Source organism: Octopus bimaculoides, chromosome 27 (genome assembly GCF_046866305.1).
Source record: "Octopus bimaculoides isolate indiv1 chromosome 27, ASM4686630v1, whole genome shotgun sequence".
Lineage (NCBI taxonomy): Eukaryota > Metazoa > Mollusca > Cephalopoda > Octopoda > Octopodidae > Octopus > Octopus bimaculoides.
Window position 1 is genome coordinate 15,692,026 of NC_142954.1, and position 25,000 is coordinate 15,717,025.

Sequence of the window (25,000 nt, forward strand, 5' to 3'; positions counted from 1 at the left end):
CACACACACACACACACACACACACATACATACATATATATATATATATATATATATATACACACACACACACAAACGTATACATGTATACACATGTATATACATATATGTATGTATATACACGTATATGTCTGTATATATATATATATATATATATATATATATATATATATATATATATATATATATATATATATATATATATATACATATATATATATATATATATATATATATATATATATATATATATATATTTATATATACATATATATACATCCGTGCGTATACATATATATGTGTGTGTATTATATTATATTATATTGTGTATTCATGCATACATACACACACACACACACACACACACACACATATATATATATTATATATCATATTTATTATTATATATTCATATATACATATATGTCATTCATACATATATATATACATGGATATATTCATACATATATATATCGATATATATAAAGGCATATGTGTGTGTGTGTGTGTATTAAAAATGGAGAAGACAGGTTTATGGCATTACCTTAGGTTTCCCGTCCATAAATGGTTTAGCTTTATGGCGTATCATCAGATGCCAAAAACCTGTTGGCCCATAACCTCTTAAAAGTATGGAGGGTGGAATGCCTCACTACTCAAAGGTAACAACTGGGGATTATCTCCCTTTGCTATTGGCTATCGACTTCTGGCTCAGTCGCCATCTTGCGGGCTCCGAATAGCTAGCAGGAACCTCCTGAAATATAAACATTGCCCGAAAATCTCCACCCTGGAGTTAAGGATGTTCCCTGGTTCGAGTGAGTCTTTTAGGATTCTCGCGCGTTCAGCTACGCACAACTTGCAACGCTTCGTCCCGTTGATGCCAATAGCAAAGTGAGACAACAACAACAGCAACACCAGCAGATGCAGGACCGACAACACACGCCTACAGAGATACATTGGATGTTCCTGGAACTCTTTCAAGCAACATCTCTCCAACCACAGGCCCGCATCCAGAGTTCCGGTAAGGAGGTACGTAACATCACTGGCGAGCCACGTCTGACAACTAAGAGACGATGGGATTTCATATCCGATCGCATAGAAAATCTTAGAGCACCCAGGCCCCTACGTCAACGGGACGGAGCGTTGCAAGTTATGCATAGCAGGTTATGCATAATGCGCGAGAATCCTAAAAGACTCACTCGTACCAGGGAACATCCTTAACTCCAGAACGGAGGTTTTCGGGCCAGGTTTACATTTCAGGAGGTTCCTGCTAGCTATTTGGAGCCCGCAAGACGGCGGCACAGCCGGAGGTCGATAGCCAATAGCGAAGAGAGATAATCCCCAGTTGTTACCTTTGAGTAGTGAGGCATTTCCCCCTCCATACTTTTAAGAGGTTATGGGCCAACAGGTTTTTGACATCTGACGATACCCCATAAAACTAAACTCTTTATGGACGGGAAACCCATGGTAATCCCATAAACTGGACTTCCCCATTTTTAATATATACTGCTGTACATCTTAGAGTCTGCTTCTTCTTTCAGATTTATGTTTTCTACAAACGATATATGTATATATATATAAATATGTATACATATATGTATACACATACATACATATTCACATATACATATACATATATACATACATACATACATACATACATATATATATATATATATATATATATATATATATATATATATATATATATATATATATATATATATATATATATATATATATATATATATATATATATATATATATATATATATATATATATATATATACATATATATATACATACATGGTTCTCTAGCATGATCGTAGCCGCATGGCTGAGACGAGCAAAAGAGTAAAACAATACATATATATACACACACATAGACACACATAATGTATATATGTATGTATGTATGTATTATGTGTATATGCATGTCTTCAATGTACATAGTTAATGTATTTTAATATACTTGAAACTCGCGCCCTGACTCGCAGGGTTGTAGGGCTCACAACAGCCACATAAAATGGGTTCAAGTTGAGTATTTGTTAGTGGTATGAGAGGTATCAGGGAAATGGCAATAACAGAGCTTCGATGCGGCTGCACGGGAAGCTAGAAACAGTGACCAATCTTCCTTCAAACAACGTCACGAGGTGTACATTAAATAATGTACATTGGGTTCCATGAAATCTGAAAAGACAGGATGATCGTAGCTGGAACTCTCTCAGTTCACTCCTTAATCATCTTGAAAAGAAAGGACACATTAGATAATGTAGTCCAAGATAGAATATGCCTGTAAACGAAACAAAGGATGGTCATGGCCTGAAGACAAGAGATAAGTTATGTAGTGTAGTCTTAGATGGATGTCAGACAAACGCAAATTAGAATGATTTCGTTTGGAATTATTTCTGGTTGCACGATTAGGCCTGACCTCGGGGTTAAACACCAACAACCTTATCAACAACGCCTAGGTGTGTGGGGGGGGGGGTATATTTCTGTCTCTTTATTTCCCAGAATTCGTTGTAGTTTTTTAAAATTTTTATTTGTTTTCGGTTTTTATTTTCTGTGTTTTTTACTTCCTGTGTTTCAGCACCAGAAGCTGAAGAAGATGACGAAAAAGAACGAGGTATCATCTTCTGATTTACTTTTAGACATACATAGAGACATACCGACATTCATACACACCTACACAGACAGACACACACATCTACACACACACACACACACACACACACACACACACACACACACACACACACACTCACACACACACATGCACTTACTCAAACACACACACACACACACACAAACGTCGTAACTTTTAGCGCTGGCTCTAAATTCTATAGAATATCTGTAGAGATAACTTAGAACTGATTGAATCCCAAAGCTAACACAAAGGAGTAGGACACAGCATCGACTTATAAAGCTTTTAGTATCTTATATATACGTGTTAGTATATATAATATACTTGTTAGTATATTGTGGTTGCTAAATGAAATACGGTGCCCCTACAGGCAATTAATAAACATATGGAATTATACGTATATATACATACATAGCACACACATATACACACGCACGTACATATACACATATAATGAATTACGTCTTCACAGAACATATTTTGAGAATCCCACATATTTTGAGAGTCCCACAGTGAGGTATTGGTTTCCAATTTTGGCACAAAGCTAGCACTTTCAGGGAGGGGTTAAGTCGATTACATCGACCCCAGTGTTCAGCTTGTACTTATTTTATCGACCCCGAAAGATAAAAAGCGAAATCGACCATGACAGTATTTGAACTCAAAACGCGAAGACGGACGACATATCTTTAAGCATTTTGCCCGCCATGCTACCGATTCTTCTCTAGGCCCTAAATTTTGGGGGAGGGGGGGGCAGTCGATTAGATCGACCCAGTATGCAACTGGTATTTAATTTATCGTCCACCGAGACGATGAGAGGCAAAGTCGACCTCAGCGAAATTTGAACTCAGGACGTAAAGACAGGCTAAATACCGCTAAGCATTTCGCCCGGCATGCTACCGATTCTGCCAGCTCGCCGCCTTACTACAGTGAAATATTACATTATAATACTTACGGCCAACTTTTAAGTTTGCTCAAACTTCATACTACAAAAGGGTTTTATCTTACTTCGTCAGTAACAGTAATGAGGGAGGAGGGAGGCTATAAATAACAACCGCTACCTCTTCCTCTCCCTTCTTGGTCAACTTCCAAATTCGCCGCCATATTCATGTCCTAAAATTGTGTTCAACAATTTTGATTTAGCTCCAATGGGGCGAAAATGATAAGATCAACCAGCTCCCTCGGGGGTGGGCCGCGGTCTGTTCCGCAGTGAGTCAGAAAGAGAACAAAGAGAAAAAAACAATTCAGCGAAAATAAATCCCCAAAACGAGTAAACAAACATGAAAGTTTCTTTAACTGGAGCAGAACAAATCACAGCTGGCACGGATAGAACAAATAATAATAATAATAATAATAATAATAATAATAATAATAATAATAATACATATCGGAATGGAGTTCGGACTGAGAAAGTGTGGTGTGCTAGTCTTGAAGAGAGGAAAAATCTAATGTATGGACGGGCTAACGATACCGTCGGGGGAGGTTATGAAGCAAATAGAAGAGACGGGATATAAGTACTTGGGGATACTGGAAATGGATAAATTGATGGAGAAAGAAATGATAGAAAAATTTAAGGTGGAGTACTTGCGCAGACTGAGACTGATCCTTGGTCGAAATTAAACGGACGGAATAAGATCGAAGCTATCAACACCTGGGCGGTTTCACTCCTTAGATATGGAGCAGGGGTAATCGCATGGACAGTAGACGAACTAAACAGTTTAGACAGAAAGACAAGGAAGTTGCTAACTAGATATGGGTCACTCCACCCAAAAAGTGACACAGACAGACGGTATGTACCAAGAAAAAGAGGACGAAGAGGACTTACTGGATGCAAACACAGCATTAGAGCAGAAGAAAACAACATAGCATGGTATGTAAAAGATGCCACAGAACCGCTATGGTTAGAAGTAAGAAGGTCGGGCTTGTGTAGGATGTAAGACTGCAAAGATAAAGCACGATACAAGAAACTGAAAATAGGTGGGTAAAGAAAAGAATGATGGTCAATTTCATAAGGATGTTGAAGATAAGAGAGACAGAGAAACAAGATGGCTGTGGGTGACTAAAAGTGATTTAAAACCGGAAACGGAGGCTCTAATCTGTGCTGCCCAAGAATAAGCACTAAGAACAAACTACATAAAATACAGAACAGACAACAGAGCAGAAAGTGATAAGTGCAGAATCTGTGGACAAAACGGTGAAACCGTATGGAATATTACCAGCCAATGTAGGCCACGAGCCCAGAAGGAATATAAGAGACGCCGCGACAATGTAGCAAGGCTTGTCCATTGGACACTCAGCAACAAGTATGGACTTGACAGAGAAGAAAATTGGTACGACCGCAAACCTGAAGGCATCGTCGAAAATGGAAATGCAAAGATCCTATGGGATTTGATGATTCATTGCGACCATGAGATAGAGAATAGGAAGCCAGACATAGTCTTAATTGAGAAAGAAAACAAACTATGCTGGATCATAGATATAGCATGCCCAGCTGACAACAAGGTATGTGATGAGGAAGAAAGAAAAGTCCAGAGATATGACAGGTTAGCTTGGGAAGTTAATCAGTTGTGGTCGATGAAAAAGGTGGCAGTAGTAACAATAATTGTTGGATCCCTGGGAACAGGGAACAAATAGGGGCTGCAATAAAGGTGGAGCAAAAAACAGTCCTGCTTGGAACCGCTCGAATACTCCGGAAGGTGTTCGAAAAATAAGAGTTGTCACCTTAGTTCACTGGTAGTGAACAGCTGACACCGTAATACATCTCCAGCGTTAGAAGCTGTGCAAAGGCAATAATAATAATAATAATAATAATAATAATAATAATAATAATAATAATAATAATAATAATAATAATAATAATAATAATAATAATAATAATAATAATAATAATAATAATAATAATAATAATAATAATAATGATAATAATAATAATAAGAGAACTAGACGAAAGCCAACCATATAAGTATTTAGGAGTCAATGAACTAGATAGGATACAACATACACAAATGAAAGAAAAAATAAAGAAAGAGTACTATAGACGAGTTAGATCAATACTAAAAACAGAGCTCAATGCTAAAAACAAGATAATGGGTATCAACACTTTAGCTGTCCCAGTTATAAGCTACAGCTACAACATCCTTAACTGGACACTAAACGAACTATGTAAAATAGACAGGAAAACAAGAAAAATAATGACAGGATATAGGTTGCACCACCCAAAATCTGACATAGAAAGGCTATATATACAACGCACAGAAGCTAGAAAACTATTATAAAATAACCACCATAGGACTTCAAAAATACCTACTCCAGAAGCAAGGGAAACTAATACAAATAGCCACAAAACACGAGCAAAACAAAAAACTGTTTTCAGTATTTAAGGAAGCTGACAAATACAAACAAGAAATCAATCTACCTCCTAAAGAAGAAGAAGAAGAAGAAGAAGAAGAAGAAGAAGAAGAAGAAGAAGAAGAAGAAGAAGAAGAAGAAGAAGAAGAAGAAGAAGAAGAAGAAGAAGAAGAAGAAGAAGAAGAAGAAGAAGAAGAAGAAGAAGAAGAAGAAGAAATAACAAAAGCTAGAAAACAAATGAAATCTAAACTAAAACTAGAACAGCAACGGACCATGATAAAACGATGGCAAGAAAAGCCCCTACATGGTAAATACTGGGCTAAACTAAATGCGAAAGAAATAGACAGAGAAAAATCCCAGCAATGGCTGAGAAGCTCAGGACTCAAAGCAGAGACTGAAGGATTTTTAATTGCTGCACAAGACCAAAGCCTCCCCACCAGAAATTACCAAAAACACATAATGAAAAGAAATATAACAAGTAACTGTAGAATATGTGGAGATGGACAAGAAACAATAAATCATATTATCTCTGGTTGCCCAGTCCTGGCTAAGAAGGAATATATTCACAGACACGACAAAGCTGGGACCTATATACACTGGAAGCTATGCCAACACTATGGAATAACAACAGAAAAAAGATGGTATAAACACACGCCAGAAAAGGTCACAGAAAACGAGAAAGCAACCATACTCTGGGATATGCCAATACACACAGATAGAGAAATTAAGGCAAATAGACCAGATATAGTTGTCAAAGATCATGAAGAAAAAAAATGCTTTCTAATTGATGTATCAATACCAGCAGATGACAACGTTTCTATAAAAGAAATGGAAAAACTTTCAAAATACAAAGACCTGGAAATAGAGATAATTCGAATAAGGAATCTAAAAACAGAAACAATTCCTATCATAGTAGGTGCCTTAGGTATAATAAAAAAAATATTCAGACAAATACATAACAAAAACACCAGGACTTACAAATATATATAACATACAGAAAATTGCACTACTGGGTACTGCACACATTCTACGCAAAACACTTTCAATACAGTAAACATAAGAGCACCACAGCAAACCACAGCACATACCCAAGGCACACAGAGCTGCGCTCGGTAGTGAAGTGAAAGCACGTTATAAAAATAAAACTACTGAACAATAATAATAATAATAATAATAATAATAATAATAATAATAATAATAATAATAATAATAATAATAATAATAATAACGATAGTAGTAATAATAATAATAATAATAATAATAATAATAATAATAATAATAATAATAATAATAATAATAATAATTGGAACTTCACCATTCAAACTGACAGAAAGATAGACGCAAATAGGCCAGACATCATACTGAAAGACTTCAGACAAAAATCATGCCTCCTCATTGATATGACTGTCCCAATCGATATAAACGTATCTGTCAAGACCTACCAAAAACTGAGCAAATATAAAGATCTTGAAATAGAAATTAGCAAAATGTGGAATCTGAAGACGAAAACAATATCTATTGTCATAGGTGCCCTGGGAATGACAGCGAAACCTGGCTCAGATACCAGGAAACCCCAAAATGGCTGAAGTTCAAAAGATAGTGCTCATGGGAACTGCCCATATCCTACGTAAAATACTGTCTATGTGATCTCAAATTTTAAAACAAACACATAATTTTCTTATGGTTTCTTAAACATTCTCTAGAACAACACTATGTACAAATCCAAATATATGGTACCCTAGGCATAACACCTACATGAACTTCTAACTTGTCTCTTGAGGTCTCTGGGTGAGATTTGGATCCAACTTGTACAAATGCAAAACAAAAGGCAAACATAAAATAATAATAATAATAATAATAATAATAATAATAATAATAATAATAATAATAATAATAATAAATGCCCTGATGTAGTACCAGGCAGAGGCTCACATGGCTTCTGATCTTAACTGATTGCAAGGACATGTTTTGTGTTGATGTAAAAGATGGGCTACAGAAAAATATTCTCCTCAAAACCGCAGATTTGCTTGTCAGTTGTTGGACCCTAACCAGTTGAGCAAGTCCCCTAATGGCTGACAATATGTACATTTCTGATCCCGAGCAGAAGTAGTGTGGGAACATCATAGCCATGTGTTGAGAGGAATTCTTTGAGGTTTGAACAATTCACCTCTGGAAATATGGGTGTTTCATTCGACGTCCTTAAACAAATCTTATTCAAAGAACATTTGATCGGGATGGGCTACTCACCCCGAAGAAAATTCTAACTGGGTACCACTTGCAAAGTCATGTGCTGGTTGTGATGCATGTACCTAATGTACCCTTGTCATACGGGTAGTCATGGTTGGTATATTGGGTTTCGTATATTTGTACCCCAGTGTCACTTTGATGGCATACACAGTTCTCTCATTCAGTAATAATAATAATCCTTTCTACTATAGGCACAAGGCCTGAAATTTGTGGGGGAGGGGACTAGTCGATTACATCGACCCCAAGTGTTTCACTGGTACTTAATCTATCGACTCCGAAAGGATGAAAGACAAAGTCAACCTCGGCGGAATTGGAACTCAGAACGTAGCGACAGGCGAAATACCGCTAACGTGCTAACGATGAAGATAATAATAACGATAACAATAATAACAACTACAACAACAACAATAACAACATCAACAACAACAACAACAACATAATAATAATAATAATAATAATAATAATAATAATAATAATAATAATAATGTTTGTAATGAAGTCGAAGTAAATGTTCGTCACTGGAATAGTGTTCGCTGTGTTTAGCTTTCAGCGTGCTCCAGCACACCCCTGAAAACACATACCGTAACCATCGCTACTCGAGAAGGTACAATAGCTATGGCGGTAGTTACAGATCCTACCACACGCGGTACCACGACGGTGAGTTGGTCACTACTGCACACCTGCCTGCAATGTACCTGTTCTTACCTACCTACCTACCTATTTACCTGCTCGCAATGTACCACCACCACATATTTCCTCGACACTTCATTGCACTTTTGATTAGTCTGTTTGAACGATAGTATATTAATATATATGAGGTAGTTTTGGCGAAACGTTGTGTGGTACAACTTTAAAAAAGTTTGTTGTGCAAAGCCGGAACAGTGCGAGAAGGTACCAAGCAAACTACAAAAGGAAAAGAAAACAGAACAAAGTTGCAGTTTTACTTTGTATTTCGATATTTCGGGGTGAAGAGTCCCTCCTTCAGGACATTTGGGTGGGGGGGGGGGGAACGGTTGTTGGAAAAAGTCGTTGTTGAGATGTGTCACATCCACTTTTTCCAAATGTCCTGAAGAAGAGTTTTTTACCACGAAATATAGAAATACAAGGTAAAACTGCAACTTTGTTTTGTTTTCTTTTCCTTTTGTAGATTACTTCGTACCTTCTCCCATTGTTCCGGCCTTACACAACAACCTTCTTTAGTGTGTATGCATATATATATATATATATATATATATATATATATATATATATATATATATATATATATGGAATATATATGTATCGTATGATTTACACTGTACTGTAGTATTTAGTTTATATTACATTGTGTAATCTACACTGAACGGTAGCATATAGTCCACACTGTATTGTATTGTATAGTCTATTGTCTATACTGTAGTATTTAGTCTCCACTGTATTGTATAGTCTATTGTCTATACTGTAGTATTTAGTCTCCACTGTATTGTATAGTCTAAACTGTATTGTATGTGATTTACACTGTTCTGTTGTGATTAGTATAAACTAGTGAAGGCGCGTGACTTGGTTGTTAGGGTATTCGGCTGGCGAACGTAAGGTAGTGAGTTCGATTCCCGGCAGCGCGTAGTGTCCTTATTAAGCAAGATACTTTATTCCACGTTGCTTCAGTTCACTCAGCTGGCAAAAATGAGTAGTACCTGCATTTCAAAAGAGCCAGCCTTGTCACATTTTGTGTCACGCTGAATCTCCCCGAGAACTACGTTAAGAGTACACGTGTCTGTGGAGTGCTCAGTCACGTGCACGTTAATTTCACAAGCAGGCTGTTCCGTTGATCGGATCAACTGGAAACCTCGTTGTCGTAACTGACGGAGTACCAGTATAAACTATGTTGTAGAATCTTCAGCGTATACTATAATATATAACCAACACATATATACTCTACACTTATAGTGTAGAGCCATCCCAGTATTATATAGCAGAGCTTGTTCTACAACGTGTAATATAGTCTACAATATACCAGGGTGTGCTGAAAAGCTCCTGACTTTGAGTAAAAGAAAATACAGAAAGATCTGTTAATTATGATTTTATCCGACATATTCCCCTCTCAGATTCACACATTTATTACAGCAGTCCTTCAGTTTTTCTAAGCTTTGAAAAAGAACTCGGAAAGTCAGGCCTCCAACCACGCCTTTCGCGGTACCCTCAAAACCAGAATCTTTTCAGCACCCCATCGTAGCATATTATACAATCTAAACTCTTCTATTGAACCTACACAGTACACTGCAAATTAAAGTCTACACTTGTATAGCGTACTTGTAAGTCTACCCTATTTTGCAGTGTTTTATCTACACTATTTATTTGCAGTGTTATATCTACCCATTGTAATGAGTACACTGTCTACCTTGTTCCATGTATAATATGCTGCCTACTGTACAGCATATTCTACACTTACCTTTAGAATTAAGTCTATACTGTGTACTGTTATATTAAACTAATAGCAGTTATTCTATGCGGTATTGCAGTAGTTAGTCAATATTGTACGTAATTATTTAGTCTACATTGAACTGAAGTGAAAAGTCTTACAGTAGAGCTTAATATTAACGCTGTGCATATATATATAATGTATTGTTCCGTGATGGTAAGATCAACAAAAAAAAGTACCCCATCTGGTGAGAGATTAATAGTATTTAATAGACACAATACATGTTTTTTATGTGCTACTAATAGTTTCTTGTGCTGAGACCATGCCTGATGATTCTTATTTCTTTACTGCCCACAAGGGGCTACACACAGACGGGACAAACAAGGACAGACAAACGGATTAAGTCGATTATATCGACCCCAGTGCGTAACTCGTACTTATTTAATCGACCCCGAAAGGATGAAAGGCAAAGTCGACCTCGACGGAATTTGAACTCAGAACGTAGCAGCAGACGAAATACCGCTAAGCATTTCGTCCGGCGTGCTAACGTTTCTGCCAGCTCACCGCCTTTGGTGATGATTCTGCCGAGAAGTCAGACGTATTATAATACAGTGTCTGGCATAAAGCGGCGAGCTGGCAGAAACGCTAGCATGCCGGACTAAATGCTCCGCGGTATTTCGTCTGTCTTTACGTTCTGAGTTCAAATTCCGCTGAGGTCGACTTCGCTTTTCATCCTTTTGGGGTCGATAAATTAAGTACCAGTTAGGTACTAGGGTCGATCCAATCGACTGTCCTCCTCCCCCAAAATTTCGGACTTTGTGCTTAGAGTAGAAAAGAAAAGAATACATTACCTGGCATGTTCTCAGCGCAAGAAACTATTAGTAGCATATAAAAACATGTATTGTGTCTATTATAATATATATATATATATATATATATATATATATATATATATATATATATATATATATATATATATATTAGGTTGTCCGGAAAGTTCGTGCCGATTTATAGTAGCTTACCTTTCGACTTATTTGACATGAAACCACCTCATTTCTGGGAAGAGGGTATTTTCAAGTTAAAGGAAAGATGGAGACGCATTGTGCAACAAAATGGTTCATATTTGGTTGATTAAAAATGTAATGGCAAGTATTTATTGACCGTTTTCTTTCCTTTAAAATTCGGCACGAACTTTCCAGACAACCCAATATATATTAGTGGCGTATGGTGTTTGTTGTATTGGGTTTGTTGCCACACCCAATGCCACCAAATTTCAACCAGGGGTATAGCAAAAGTTTTCCATTAAGATTTGTAATTAAACTAATGAGTTAGGTTAATATTCATAATATATATATATATATATATATATATATATATATATATATATATATATATATATATATATATATATATATATATATATATAATGTATATATATATATATATATATATATATATATATATATATATTGATAGAAAAGGTAAGACAACAAAAAAAAGAAAGAGACGTGGATATTATGTAAATAGAGGAATTTATCTGTAAATAATATGTGACAATTTTCGATGGCCAGATAGCTGAAGAGATGACAGCGTGGGTTTCCGCCCCGACATCTGAAACTCGGAGTTTTATCATGACTACCGAATAATTGTCACATATTATATATATATATATATATATATATATATATACTTTATTTATTTAAAAGCAGCAGAAATATAACAAAAAAACCGTTACTCTGAGTTAACTCAGAGTAACGGTTTTTTTTGTTATATTTCTGCTGCTTTTAAATAAATAAAGCATATTACTCTACCTCTGGTATTTGAGTACTCTTTTTTCCACCTTGTTGCACATTTCATGTGCTTACTCCGGTATATATATATATATATATATATATATATATATATATATATATATGCTTGTGTGTGTGTACATACTGTATTGTAGTATCAAGCCACATTTTACTGTATATAATCACTTTGTACTCACTATTTCACTATTGTTTAATCAACATTGGAACATAGTGTTTAGGCTGCCCTCTAGTGTTTTGACTGTGCTGCACTGTTTAGTCTCTACTACACTGTATGTAATCTGCACTGTACTGTTGTGTGTAGTTTAGATTCTGTTGCATAAAATACAGCCTATAGTTAATAGTGAAGGCGCATGGCCTAACGGTTAGGTGTGTTACACTCATGATCGTAATATCGTGGGTTCGATTCCCGAAACGGGGATGTTGCTCCAGTCCACTCAGCTGTAAATGATTTCCAACAAAAGATGGAGAGTTCACCCTTCGACGGACAGGCGCCATGGAAATCGGGTAATCGGTGCTATGTGTTCTAAGAGTCGATATCGTAATGTAATCAAAAATAATCGCAGTTAATCGTCAGATTACTGTACGGTAATCGCTGTTCAGCAATGTAGTGTTTACTATGGCAAGTCTCCTGGACATTAATTTCCCGAAGCCTAAGATCCAGGACCGGTTACTTTGTTACCCATTTACCATGGCGTATAAGTGACCGAAATCACAGCCTGAATGGGGTGTCAGTCCGTCGCATGGTTACTCATTTACAGCTCAGTAGACTGTGGCAACGCACCGCTTAGTCTGGGAATCGAAACCACAATCCTGAGTCTAACACCCTAACCTCTCGGCAAACCATGCGCTCTACTATAACGCTTAACCTACATCATAATGTAGTATCTTGACTACGTTAAAATTTACCATAGTGTCTAGTCTGTGGTGTACAGTAGTGTCTGCTCTGCAGTAATATTTAGTCTACACTGTACTGTAGGGATTACGCTATACTGTACTGTAGGCTTTTTCTTTACACTGTACACTATTGTTTACGGTACAGTATGCAATAACGTTTGATCTACACTGTACTGTTGTGTTTCTTCTTCACTGTACTTTGATGCTTAGGCTTCACTGTACTAAAGCGGTTATCATCCACGGTGCTACACAGTATTGCTGCAATCGTTAGGCTACATTGTACTCAAGCATTTAGTTTATACTGTACTGTAGTCTTTAGTTTTCACTGTACTGTAGTATTTAGCATACACTGTACTCTGGTCTATACTGTACAGTAATATTTGGTCTACACTGCTGTGTTTTGTCTTCACTGTATGGTAGAGTTAAGTCTACACTGTCCTGTAATGTTCCGTCTACACTTTCCTGTAGTATTTAGTTAAACTATCCTGTAGTGTTTACACTGCAGTGTAATATTTTGTATACACCAAACTGAAGCATCTACTCTACACCCTTGTCTAATTAGTCTGTATAATAATGTAGTGACTAGACCTGTAAATTTTTTCTGTACTGTAGTGTTTGGGTTTTTTTTCACTGTACTGTAGACATTGCTCTACACTGTACTGTAGCGTTTGATCTAGATTGTAGTGTAGAGATCGATCCACATGTAGCGTTTGATCTACACTGTAGACTGTTGTCTATGTCGCACTGCAGTGTTTATTGTCCGATTTAATTGCTGTGTATATTCCTCGTAGTTCTGAGTTGGTGTCTTATGCTGTAAAAATACATTTGTAAATAAGTTTTAAATATGTACTTCAAATAAACATACGTTTAGCATCACTGCACGGATTTCCCCTATGTTTAAAACGAGGTTTTAAACATGGGGGAAATCCCTATGTTTACCTCAGGAACCAGATATAGTCATTTAAAGAAATGCATGAACCTTGTGAGCCACAGTTTGGTCACCGTTGGAATACATTGTACAGATATCTGCTCTACTGAAATTGCACTGAACGACAGAGCTTGGTCTACAGATTAATGTGCTCTTTGGTAAATCTGATGCTGTTACGGTTGCACTGAACTGTATTTTACAGACAAGATTGTGCTGTGAGAGAACAGATGGCTGAGTTAACAGAGATTGTAAGTTCGTATTTGTTCATGGGCACCGTCTCTTTAACTTAGGCACTTAGCTTTCAAATAGACAATTTTTACAAAATTTTGATTATGGGTCTGTCGGGTGAATTATGGCATCACCTATGACGTACTTGGCAGAGATTCTGTGACTGATGAGAACAAAGGAAGTTGTCCCCAGGATGGAGATATGGCTAGAATACTTGCAATAGAGTAAACTTCACTAAAGGCACCGAAGGCCAAATGGTGGTGTTTAACGTGCGATGAGTCAAATCTATCGCTCCGAAACAGAAACTGATCCTCAATCAAGCTCTCATATGTTTTCTGCCGAAATCACGGACGTCAGGTAGACTCCTGTGGGCTTTCGGGAGACAGAGATATGTTAGTTGTATAAGAGACTGTATTAGAGATGCATCTTCCCTTGTTATATAGCCCTACCAAGCAGACTTTTTCCCCTTTAGTAATTCATGTCTAATGTCTATTTACTGAAGGATTCATTAGCGAGAGAAAAGCTGAAATTATCTTATTTATCGCTCTAATCAACTTTTCTTACCTATTCTTTCGATTAGCAAAATGTGTGCGAGTGTAGGTACCGTTATTTGTGCCGTTAAAATTGTTCAAAATAAGATTATTTTTCAGTCAGAAAAAAATTGTTTCTTCTTGTGCAATACATGTAATCTCCTGAGAAATTAAATTTGCTTTCTTTCTTTTTTCTATTTTCTGTTCGTAAAAATTGTTTGTTTTTGTTCTTGTTTTGGAGAAGCTTTCAGGAAACTATACTATTTACGAGGCGAAGAATTTTCTGTTTTTCTCTTTTTTTCTTCCTTTTTTTTTTTTTGCAAATTATTCTTTTCTCCTAAATAGGGAAAACGAGACACGAAAATATATTTTTACCTCTGTACATAGAAGTTCCACGTATTCACCTGGTGAAAATCCAAAATACTGATAGCGAAGCAAAACACTTCGGATCACATTCGGGACAGTACTGCTCCTGCTGCTGAACACAGATATTCTAGATAGCATCCAGAAAAGGGACACCCAATTCATTAGCATAAATTCACCCCCAGATTCATTCCAGCCTCTCGCCCGAATGGATGGTGTCTCCTCTCGTAGCCTTCTCTATATCACTACTATAATGCCAGCTAACTGGGCATTCACGATCCACTCGTCTCTCCTCCTCCCATTACCCTTGTGTCTAATCCCCTCCACTCCCTCGCTCCACACTAATCACTATGCCCAATTCTTCCTCCCCAGAGTGTCATCCTCTGAAATTGTTCGCCACATCATGTTTTCCCCTCAGGTGTTGACTTACAAAGGGTCACCAGAAACATTAATGACATCAATCCCACCAAATAACATGGGTACTGCCCTTTGCTCTAGGCCCAGCTAATGATGATGATGATGATGATGATGATGGTGGTGGTGGTGGTGGTGGTGGTGGTGGTGGTGGTGATGATGATGATGATGATGATGATGATGATGATGATGATGACAACGATGACGATGATGGTTTCCAATTTTGGCACAAGGCCAGCAATTTTAAGAGAGGAGTAAGTCGATTACATCGACCCAGTGATCAACAGGTACTTGTTTTTATTGGCCCTGAAAAAAGATGAGAAGCAAAGTCGACCTCGATGCTAAGCATTTTGTCCGACGCGCTAAAGATACTGCCAGCTTTCCAACTTAATAATAATGGCCAGTCAAAGAACACCACAGATCCAGAATCACCCTGATCACCAAGGGTACAAGACCACGTCCTACTGTTGTCTTCCAATATACAGGTGTATGCTTAGACTTGTTGCATTAATCTTAACTATATTTTGCTTTAGTCACCGACTTCTTCACAAATTCACGAGGAGAGAGCATTTCCTTTTTCCCCTTTGCAATAATAATAATAATAATAATAATAATAATAATGTAAAGATCAATTATTGATCAATAAAGCCATAACTGAAGACAGCCGCAGAAAGAAGAAAGGCCTCAGTATGGCCTGGGTGGACTACCAAAAGGCTTTCGACAGTGTTCCCCATACGTGGATTCTGGAAACATTAGCCATAAACAAGGTGGCACCAATTATCATAAAATACATAGAGCACTCAATGAACAAATGGCAGACAGTGCTACAGCTCCAAACAAAAGAGGGACTTGTGAAAACGAAAGCCATCCCCATTAGAAGAGGAATATTCCAGGGAGACACGCTCTCTCCACTCCTGTTCTGCCTGGCACTCACACCTTTAACAGAATTGCTAAATAGAACTGGATGCGGTTACAAATGCTATGGAAAAACAGTCAGCCACCTTCTATATATGGATGACCTAAAATTATATGCAAAAAACGACAAAGAGCTAGAAACACTACTACAGACAGTACACGGCTTTACCAAGGACATAGAAATGAAATTCGGATTAGAAAAATGTGCCAAAGCAACCCTGAAAAGAGGAAAATTAGTTAAAAGTAGCAATATAACACTAGATAAAGCCAATGAAATAAGAGAACTAGACGAAAGCCAACCATATAAGTATTTAGGAGTCAATGAACTAGATAGGATACAACATACACAAATGAAAGAAAAAATAAAGAAAGAGTACTATAGACGAGTTAGATCAATACTAAAAACAGAGCTCAATGCTAAAAACAAGATAATGGGTATCAACACTTTAGCTGTCCCAGTTATAAGCTACAGCTACAACATCCTTAACTGGACACTAAACGAACTATGTAAAATAGACAGGAAAACAAGAAAAATAATGACAGGATATAGGATGCACCACCCAAAATCTGACATAGAAAGGCTATATATACAACGCACAGAAGGTGGCAGGGGTCTTATACAGCTAGAAAACTATTATAAAATAACCACCATAGGACTGCAAAAATACCTACTCCAGAAGCAAGGGGAACTAATACAAATAGCCACAAAACACGAGCAAAACAAAAAACTGTTTTCAGTATTTAAGGAAGCTGACAAATACAAACAAGAAATCAATCTACCTAACAAATACGAAGAAGAAGAAGAAGAAACAACAAAAGCTATAAAACAAATGAAATCCAAACTAAAACTAGAACAGCAACGGACCATGATAAAACGATGGCAAGAAAAGCCCCTACATGGTAAATACTGGGCTAAACTAAATGCGAAAGAAATAGACAGAGAAAAATCCCAGCAATGGCTGAGAAGCTCAGGACTCAAAGCAGAGACTGAAGGATTTTTAATTGCTGCACAAGACCAAAGCCTCCCCACCAGAAATTACCAAAAACACATAATGAAAAGAAATATAACAAGTAACTGTAGAATATGTGGAGATCGACAAGAAACAATAAATCATATTATCTCTGGCTGCCCAGTCCTGGCTAAGAAGAAATATATTCACAGACACGACAGAGCTGGGACCTATATACACTGGAAGCTATGCCAACATTATGGAATAGCAACAGAAAAAAGATGGTATAAACACACGCCAGAAAAGGTCACAGAAAACGAGAAAGCAACCATACTCTGGGATATGCCAATACACACAGATAGAGAAATTAAGGCAAATAGACCAGATATAGTTGTCAAAGATCATGAAGGAAAAAAATGCCTTCTAATTGATGTTTCAATACCAGCAGATGACAACGTTTCTCTAAAAGAAATGGAAAAACTTTCAAAATACAAAGACCTGGAAATAGAGATAACTCGAATGTGGAATCTAAAAACAGAAACAATTCCTATCATAGTAGGTGCCTTAGGTATAATAAAAAAATATTCAGACAAATACATAACAAAAACACCAGGACTTACAAATATATATAACATACAGAAAATTGCACTACTGGGTACTGCACACATTCTACGCAAAACACTTTCAATACAGTAAACATAAGAGCACCACAGCAAACCACAGCACATACCCAAGGCGCACAGAGCTGCGCTCGGTAGTGAAGTGAAAGCACGTTATAAAAATAAAACTACTGAATAATAATAATAATAATAATAATAATAATAATAACAATGATAATAATAATGATGATGATGATGATGATGATAATAATGATGATGATGATGATGATGATAATGATGATGATTCTTTCTACGAAAGACACAAGGCCTGAAATAATGAAGGAGGATACTAGTCGATTACATCGACCCCCAGTACTGTAGATGGTATAAACATATGCCAGAAAAGGTCACAGAAAACGAGAAAGCAACCACACTCTGGGATATGCCAATACACACAGATAGAGAAATTAAGGCAAATAGACCAGATATAGTTGTCAAAGATCATGAAGAAAAAAAATGCTTTCTAATTGATGTAACAATACCAGCAGATGACAACGTTTCCCTAAAAGAAATGGAGAAACTTTCAAAATACAAAGACCCGGAAATAGAGGTAACTCGAATGTGGAATCTAAAAACAGAAACAATTCCTATCATAGTAGGTGCCTTAGGTATAATAAAAAAATATTCAGACAAATACATAACAAAAACACCAGAACTTACAAATATATATAACATACAGAAAATTGCACTACTGGGCACTGCACACATCCTACACAAAACACTTTCAATACAGTAACCATAAGAGCATCACAGCAAACCACAGCACATACCCAAGGCACACAGAGCTGCGCTCGGTAGTGAAGTGAAAGCACGTTATAAAAATAAAACTACTGAACAATAATAATAATAATAATAATAATAATAATAATAATAATAATAATAATAATAATAATAATAATACTGACAAAGGGTTGGACTATACCCGAGTAAGTAATACTCATTGAAATTTATTTCTATTTTTCCAAATATAATGATGTATTTTAACTTGATACCTCCACTACCCGAACAGCGATCGTAAACACACGTGTTACATCAAAATTCAGACCATCTCCAAACCCAAACACCATGTACAAATAATAGCTGACAAAGGGTTGGACTATATCCGAGTAAGTAATACTCATTGAAATTTATCTCTATTTTTCCAAATATAATGATGTATTTTAACTTGATACCTCCACTACCCGCACAATGATCGTAAACACACGTGTTACATCAAAATCAGACCATCTTCGAACCCCAAAACACCATGTACAAAAAAATTACAAACAGATTAAATAACACCGGTATTATTCCACCCAAGAATAACAACCAAAAAGTACGTACTGTAAGCTTGTTACGAAAAAAGTACGAAAATATGAACGTGCAAAACAATCTAACAACAGAAATAAACGAACCGGTACCCTACGAAAACGATGACCGTCAAAATAAAGGGCCGGACGTTGTTCCTCATGTCCCGCAAACAAAACCAAAACGGCATAAATGGACACGTGAGGAACACATTTCGATCCTACACGCCTATTTCACAGCAGTGCTCTACCCAAAAAACGAAAACGCAACAACACATACATATAAAATATGGAAGAAAAATAATGTAAATATAGACCTCGATAAAACAATGAACCCTAAAAAACTAGCTAACATAAGAAGATATATTCTAAAAGCAAAAAAAATATCAGAAATAGAAATAGAACAATTGAAAGAAAAAATACATCAGGAAAATCTAGATAGTAGTCACACAGCAATGCCAAATAATAATATAAACACTGAGATAGCAAAACACGAGGACAAACGTAACATTTCCGGCAAAAACGAAGTAAACAAAAAACAACAAACCCAGACCGTAGAGATGTATAATAGTGTACAAAAAGCACCAATCCAGAACACCACAGACAAACATATGAATGAAAAGGAAGGCAAAACAAATATAAAGCCTGGAAATAACGAAGGGAAACCTAATAATTACGATACTATGAAAATGAAAATAACCAAAGAACTGAAAACCACAGATCTTAGAATGGACCACAGATTATATCTCCCAAAAATCAAAATAGACAATAAAACAACATCAATAATAAATAGCATAAACCTGGCCGTCACGGAACTAACAACCACAGAAACAACAGGCAATTTCACTGAGCTAAATGACATAATATATGCGGCAGCCACTGCAGCCACAAAAGAAGCAGGATACTCACTCAGGCCCATCCGAACAGGAGTTCTACCACCCAAACAGACCTTATGGATAAATAACATCCAGAACAAAATTTAAAAAAAGAGAAAAGATTTATCGATTCTCGACGAAATTAGTAAACAATCAACACTACTAAGTAACAAGAAGAAAACAAAAATACTGTACAAATACAGCATTACAGAAAAAGACTTACCTGAGGCAAATGAAAAACTAAAGCAAGACATCCTTGCCAAAGCACAAAGGATCCGCCGGTATGAGAAACGCCAACGTTTCTTTGAACAAAACAAACAGTTCAAATCCAACCCCAAAAAACTCTACCAAGAACTGGGTAAAAATAAAATAGACATTACTGCAGCACCAACAGCAGAAGAGCTAGAGAAATTCTGGAAACAAATATGGTCGGTGAAGCAACAACCCCAGAAAAGGACCATTAAAACAACGAACTTAGCACCTGAGCAACTCTGGGCCCCTATAACAACTGAAGAGGTCACCCAGACACTGCAAAGACTAAGCAACTGGAAGGCACCTGGACACGACAAGATCCCCAATTTCTGGTTAAAACACCTGCCAGGAATACATAAAAAGCTGGCAGAAAACTTTAACAACATACTAGCAGATCCAGAGACAATGCCTGAATGGCTCACAAAAGGGAAAACCATCTTAATCCTCAAATCCACGGAAACGGAGAAACCACAAAACTATAGACCTATAACCTGTCTCCCTACGATCTACAAAGCCTTTACTGCAATAATATCGCAGAGATTGAGTAAACACCTGGAAAATAACAACCTGTTTCCAGAAGAGCAGAAGGGATGCTGCAAGGGCTCATACGGCTGTAAAGATCAATTATTGATCAATAAAGCCATAACTGAAGACAGCCGCAGAAAGAAGAAAGGCCTCAGTATGGCCTGGGTGGACTACCAAAAGGCTTTCGACAGTGTTCCCCATACGTGGATTCTGGAAACATTAGCCATAAACAAGGTGGCACCAATTATCATAAAATACATAGAGCACTCAATGAACAAATGGCAGACAGTGCTACAGCTCCAAACAAAAGAGGGACTTGTGAAAACGAAAGCCATCCCCATTAGAAGAGGAATATTCTAGGGAAACACGCTCTCTCCGCTCCTGTTCTGCCTGGCACTCACACCTTTAACAGAATTGCTAAATAGAACTGGATGCGGTTACAAATGCTACGGAAAAACAGTCAGCCACCTTCTATATATGGATGACCTAAAATTATTTGCAAAAAACGACAAAGAGCTAGAAACACTACTACAGACAGTACACGGCTTTACCAAGGAAATAGATATGGAATTCGGATTAGAAAAATGTGCCAAAGCAACCCTGAAAAGAGGAAAATTAGTTAAAAGTAGCAATATAACACTAGATAAAGCCAATGAAATAAGAGAACTAGACGAAAGCCAACCATATAAGTATTTAGGAGTCAATGAACTAGATAGGATACAACATACACAAATGAAAGAAAAAAATAAAGAAAGAGTACTATAGACGAGTTAGATCAATACTAAAAACAGAGCTCAATGCTAAAAACAAGATAATGGGTATCAACACTTTAGCTGTCCCAGTTATAAGCTACAGCTACAACATCCTTAACTGGACACTAAACGAACTATGTAAAATAGACAGGAAAACAAGAAAAATAATGACAGGATATAGGATGCACCACCCAAAATTTGACATAGAAAGGCTATATATACAACGCACAGAAGGTGGCAGGGGTCTTATACAGCTAGAAAACTATTATAAAATAACCACCATAGGACTGCAAAAATACCTACTCCAGAAGCAAGGGAAACTAATACAAATAGCCACAAAACACGAGCAAAACAAAAAACTGTTTTCAGTATTTAAGGAAGCTGACAAATACAAACAAGAAATCAATCTACCTAACAAATACGAAGAAGAAGAAGAAGAAGAAGAAGAAGAAGAAGAAGAAGAAGAAGAAGAAGAAGAAGAAGAAGAAGAAGAAGAAGAAGAAGAAGAAGAAGAAGAAGAAGAAGAAGAAGAAGAAGAAGAAGAAGAAGAAGAAACAACAAAAGCTAGAAAACAAATGAAATCCAAACTAAAACTAGAACAGCAACGGACCATGATAAAACGATGGCAAGAAAAGCCCCTACATGGTAAATACTGGGCTCAACTAAATGCGAAAGAAATAGACAGAGAAAAATCCCAGCAATGGCTGAGAAGCTCAGGACTCAAAGCAGAGACTGAAGGATTTTTAATTGCTGCACAAGACCAGAGCCTCCCCACCAGAAATTACCAAAAACACATAATGAAAAGAAATATAACAAGTAACTGTAGAATATGTGGAGATGGACAAGAAACAATAAATCATATTATCTCTGGCTGCCCAGTTCTGGCTAAGAAGGAATATATTCACAGACACGACAGAGCTGGGACCTATATACACTGGAAGCTATGCCAACACTATGGAATAACAACAGAAAAAAGATGGTATAAACACACGCCAGAAAAGGTCACAGAAAACGAGAAAGCAACCATACTCTGGGATATGCCAATACACACAGATAGAGAAATTAAGGCAAATAGACCAGATATAGTTGTCAAAGATCATGAAGAAAAAAAATGCTTTCTAATTGATGTATCAATACCAGCAGATGACAACGTTTCTCTAAAAGAAATGGAAAAACTTTCAAAATACAAAGACCTGGAAATAGAGATAACTCGAATGTGGAATCTAAAAACAGAAACAATTCCTATCATAGTAGGTGCCTTAGGTATAATAAAAAAATATTCAGACAAATACATAACAAAAACACCAGGACTTACAAATATATATAACATACAGAAAATTGCACTACTGGGTACTGCACAGATTCTACGCAAAACACTTTCAATACAGTAACCCTAAGAGCACCACAGCAAACCACAGCACATACCCAAGGCGCACAGAGCTGCGCTCGGTAGTGAAGTGAAAGTACGTTATAAAAATAAAACTACTGAACAATAATAATAATAATAATAATAATAATAATAATAATAATAATAATAATAAGAAGAAGAAGAAGAAGAAGAAGAAGAAGAAGAAGAAGGAGGAGGAGGAGGAGGAGGAGGCAGCAAATTGTCTCCGAAAGAATACAAGGGAAGGTATGAATGACAATGTCACCGGAATGGTTCACTGGGAATTATGTAACAAGGCAAGAAATATGATGTGAACTTAAACCAAGTGTGTAGTTGAAAAAATTGATAGAGACCTTGGGACTTCATAATCCAATGTAATCATAGAAGCGGGAAAACTGATATTGTCCTGGTAGACAAAGGAGAAAAAGTCGCGTCAGTTCATAGATATCGCTTGCTCCCATTGAAAAAGGAGAAAAATTGACTAGAGACATCAAAAAGCTATAGTCAATGGAAACAGTGTATATTGTGCCAATAATTGTTGGTGTTCTAGGTACAATGACAAAGAAATTTTTAAATGGTTGAGAAAGATAGGCAGAAAATGAAAGTAGAGAACATACAGAAAGCTGCATCATTCGGGAGTGCACGAAGGCTCCACAAAGTCTTCGACACTTGAAAAGGATGTTTTACCTTTAGTTCAGTGAAGTGAACAGCTGGTACATTTATGACACCTCCAGCAACAAGTTAAGTTAGATATAATAATCCGTTCTACTATAGACACAAGGTTTGACATTTTGTGGGGAGGGGGCTAGTCGATTACATCGACCCAGTGTTTCACTGGTACTTATTTCATCGACTCCGAAAGGATGAAAGCAAAGTTGGCCTCGGCGAAATTTGAACTCAAAACGTAACGGTTGCGGTAGATAAAATGCCGCTAAGCATTACGCCCGGTGTGCAAACGATTCTTATTTCTTTATTGCCCACAAGGGGCTAAACATAGAGGAGACAAACAAGGACAGACAAAGGGATTAAGTCGATTACATCGATCCCCAGTGCGTAACTGGTACTTAATTTATCGACCCCGAAAGGATGAACAGCAAAGTCGACCTCGGCGAAATTTGAGCTCAGAACGTAACGGCAGACGAAATATCGCTAAGCATTTTGCCCGGCGTGCTAGCGATTCTGCCAGCTCGCCGCCTTAATAATAATAATAATAATAATAATAATAATAATAATAATAATAATAATAATAATAATAATAATAATAATAATAATAATAATAATAATAATAATAATAATAATAATAATAATAATAATAATAATAATAATAATAATAATAATAATAATAATAATAATAATAATAATGCCCTGATGCAGTACCAGGCAGTGACTTTCATGGCTTCTGATCTTAATTGATTGGAAGTGTTATCATGTACATTGTTTTGTGTTGGTATAAAAGATAGGCTACAGCAAATATTCTGCTTAATACCACAGATTTGTTTGTCAGTTTGACCTTAACCAGTTGAGCATGTCCCTTGGTGGCTGACGATATGTGCATCTCTGATCATGAGCAGAAGTAGTGGGGGTGCATCATAGCCATGT

The 25,000-nt window shown here is 36.7% G+C and overlaps 1 protein-coding gene across 5 annotated transcripts in view; it reads left to right on the forward strand.

Annotated features, from left to right (window-relative positions):
- The window catches only part of LOC106868559 (uncharacterized), a 243,598-nt gene that overhangs the window by 211,785 nt on the left and 6,813 nt on the right, over positions 1 to 25,000 (forward strand). For 4 of the 5 annotated variants that reach the window (XM_089343627.1, XM_089343629.1, XM_089343626.1 and 1 more), the window contains 2 exons: positions 2,589 to 2,624; positions 8,778 to 8,891. In XM_089343627.1, coding sequence (XP_089199753.1) covers positions 2,589 to 2,624; positions 8,778 to 8,891 — 150 coding nt within the window. The remainder of the gene's footprint in view (positions 1 to 2,588; positions 2,625 to 8,777; positions 8,892 to 25,000) is intronic. The other variant, XM_089343630.1, reaches the window with a different exon arrangement.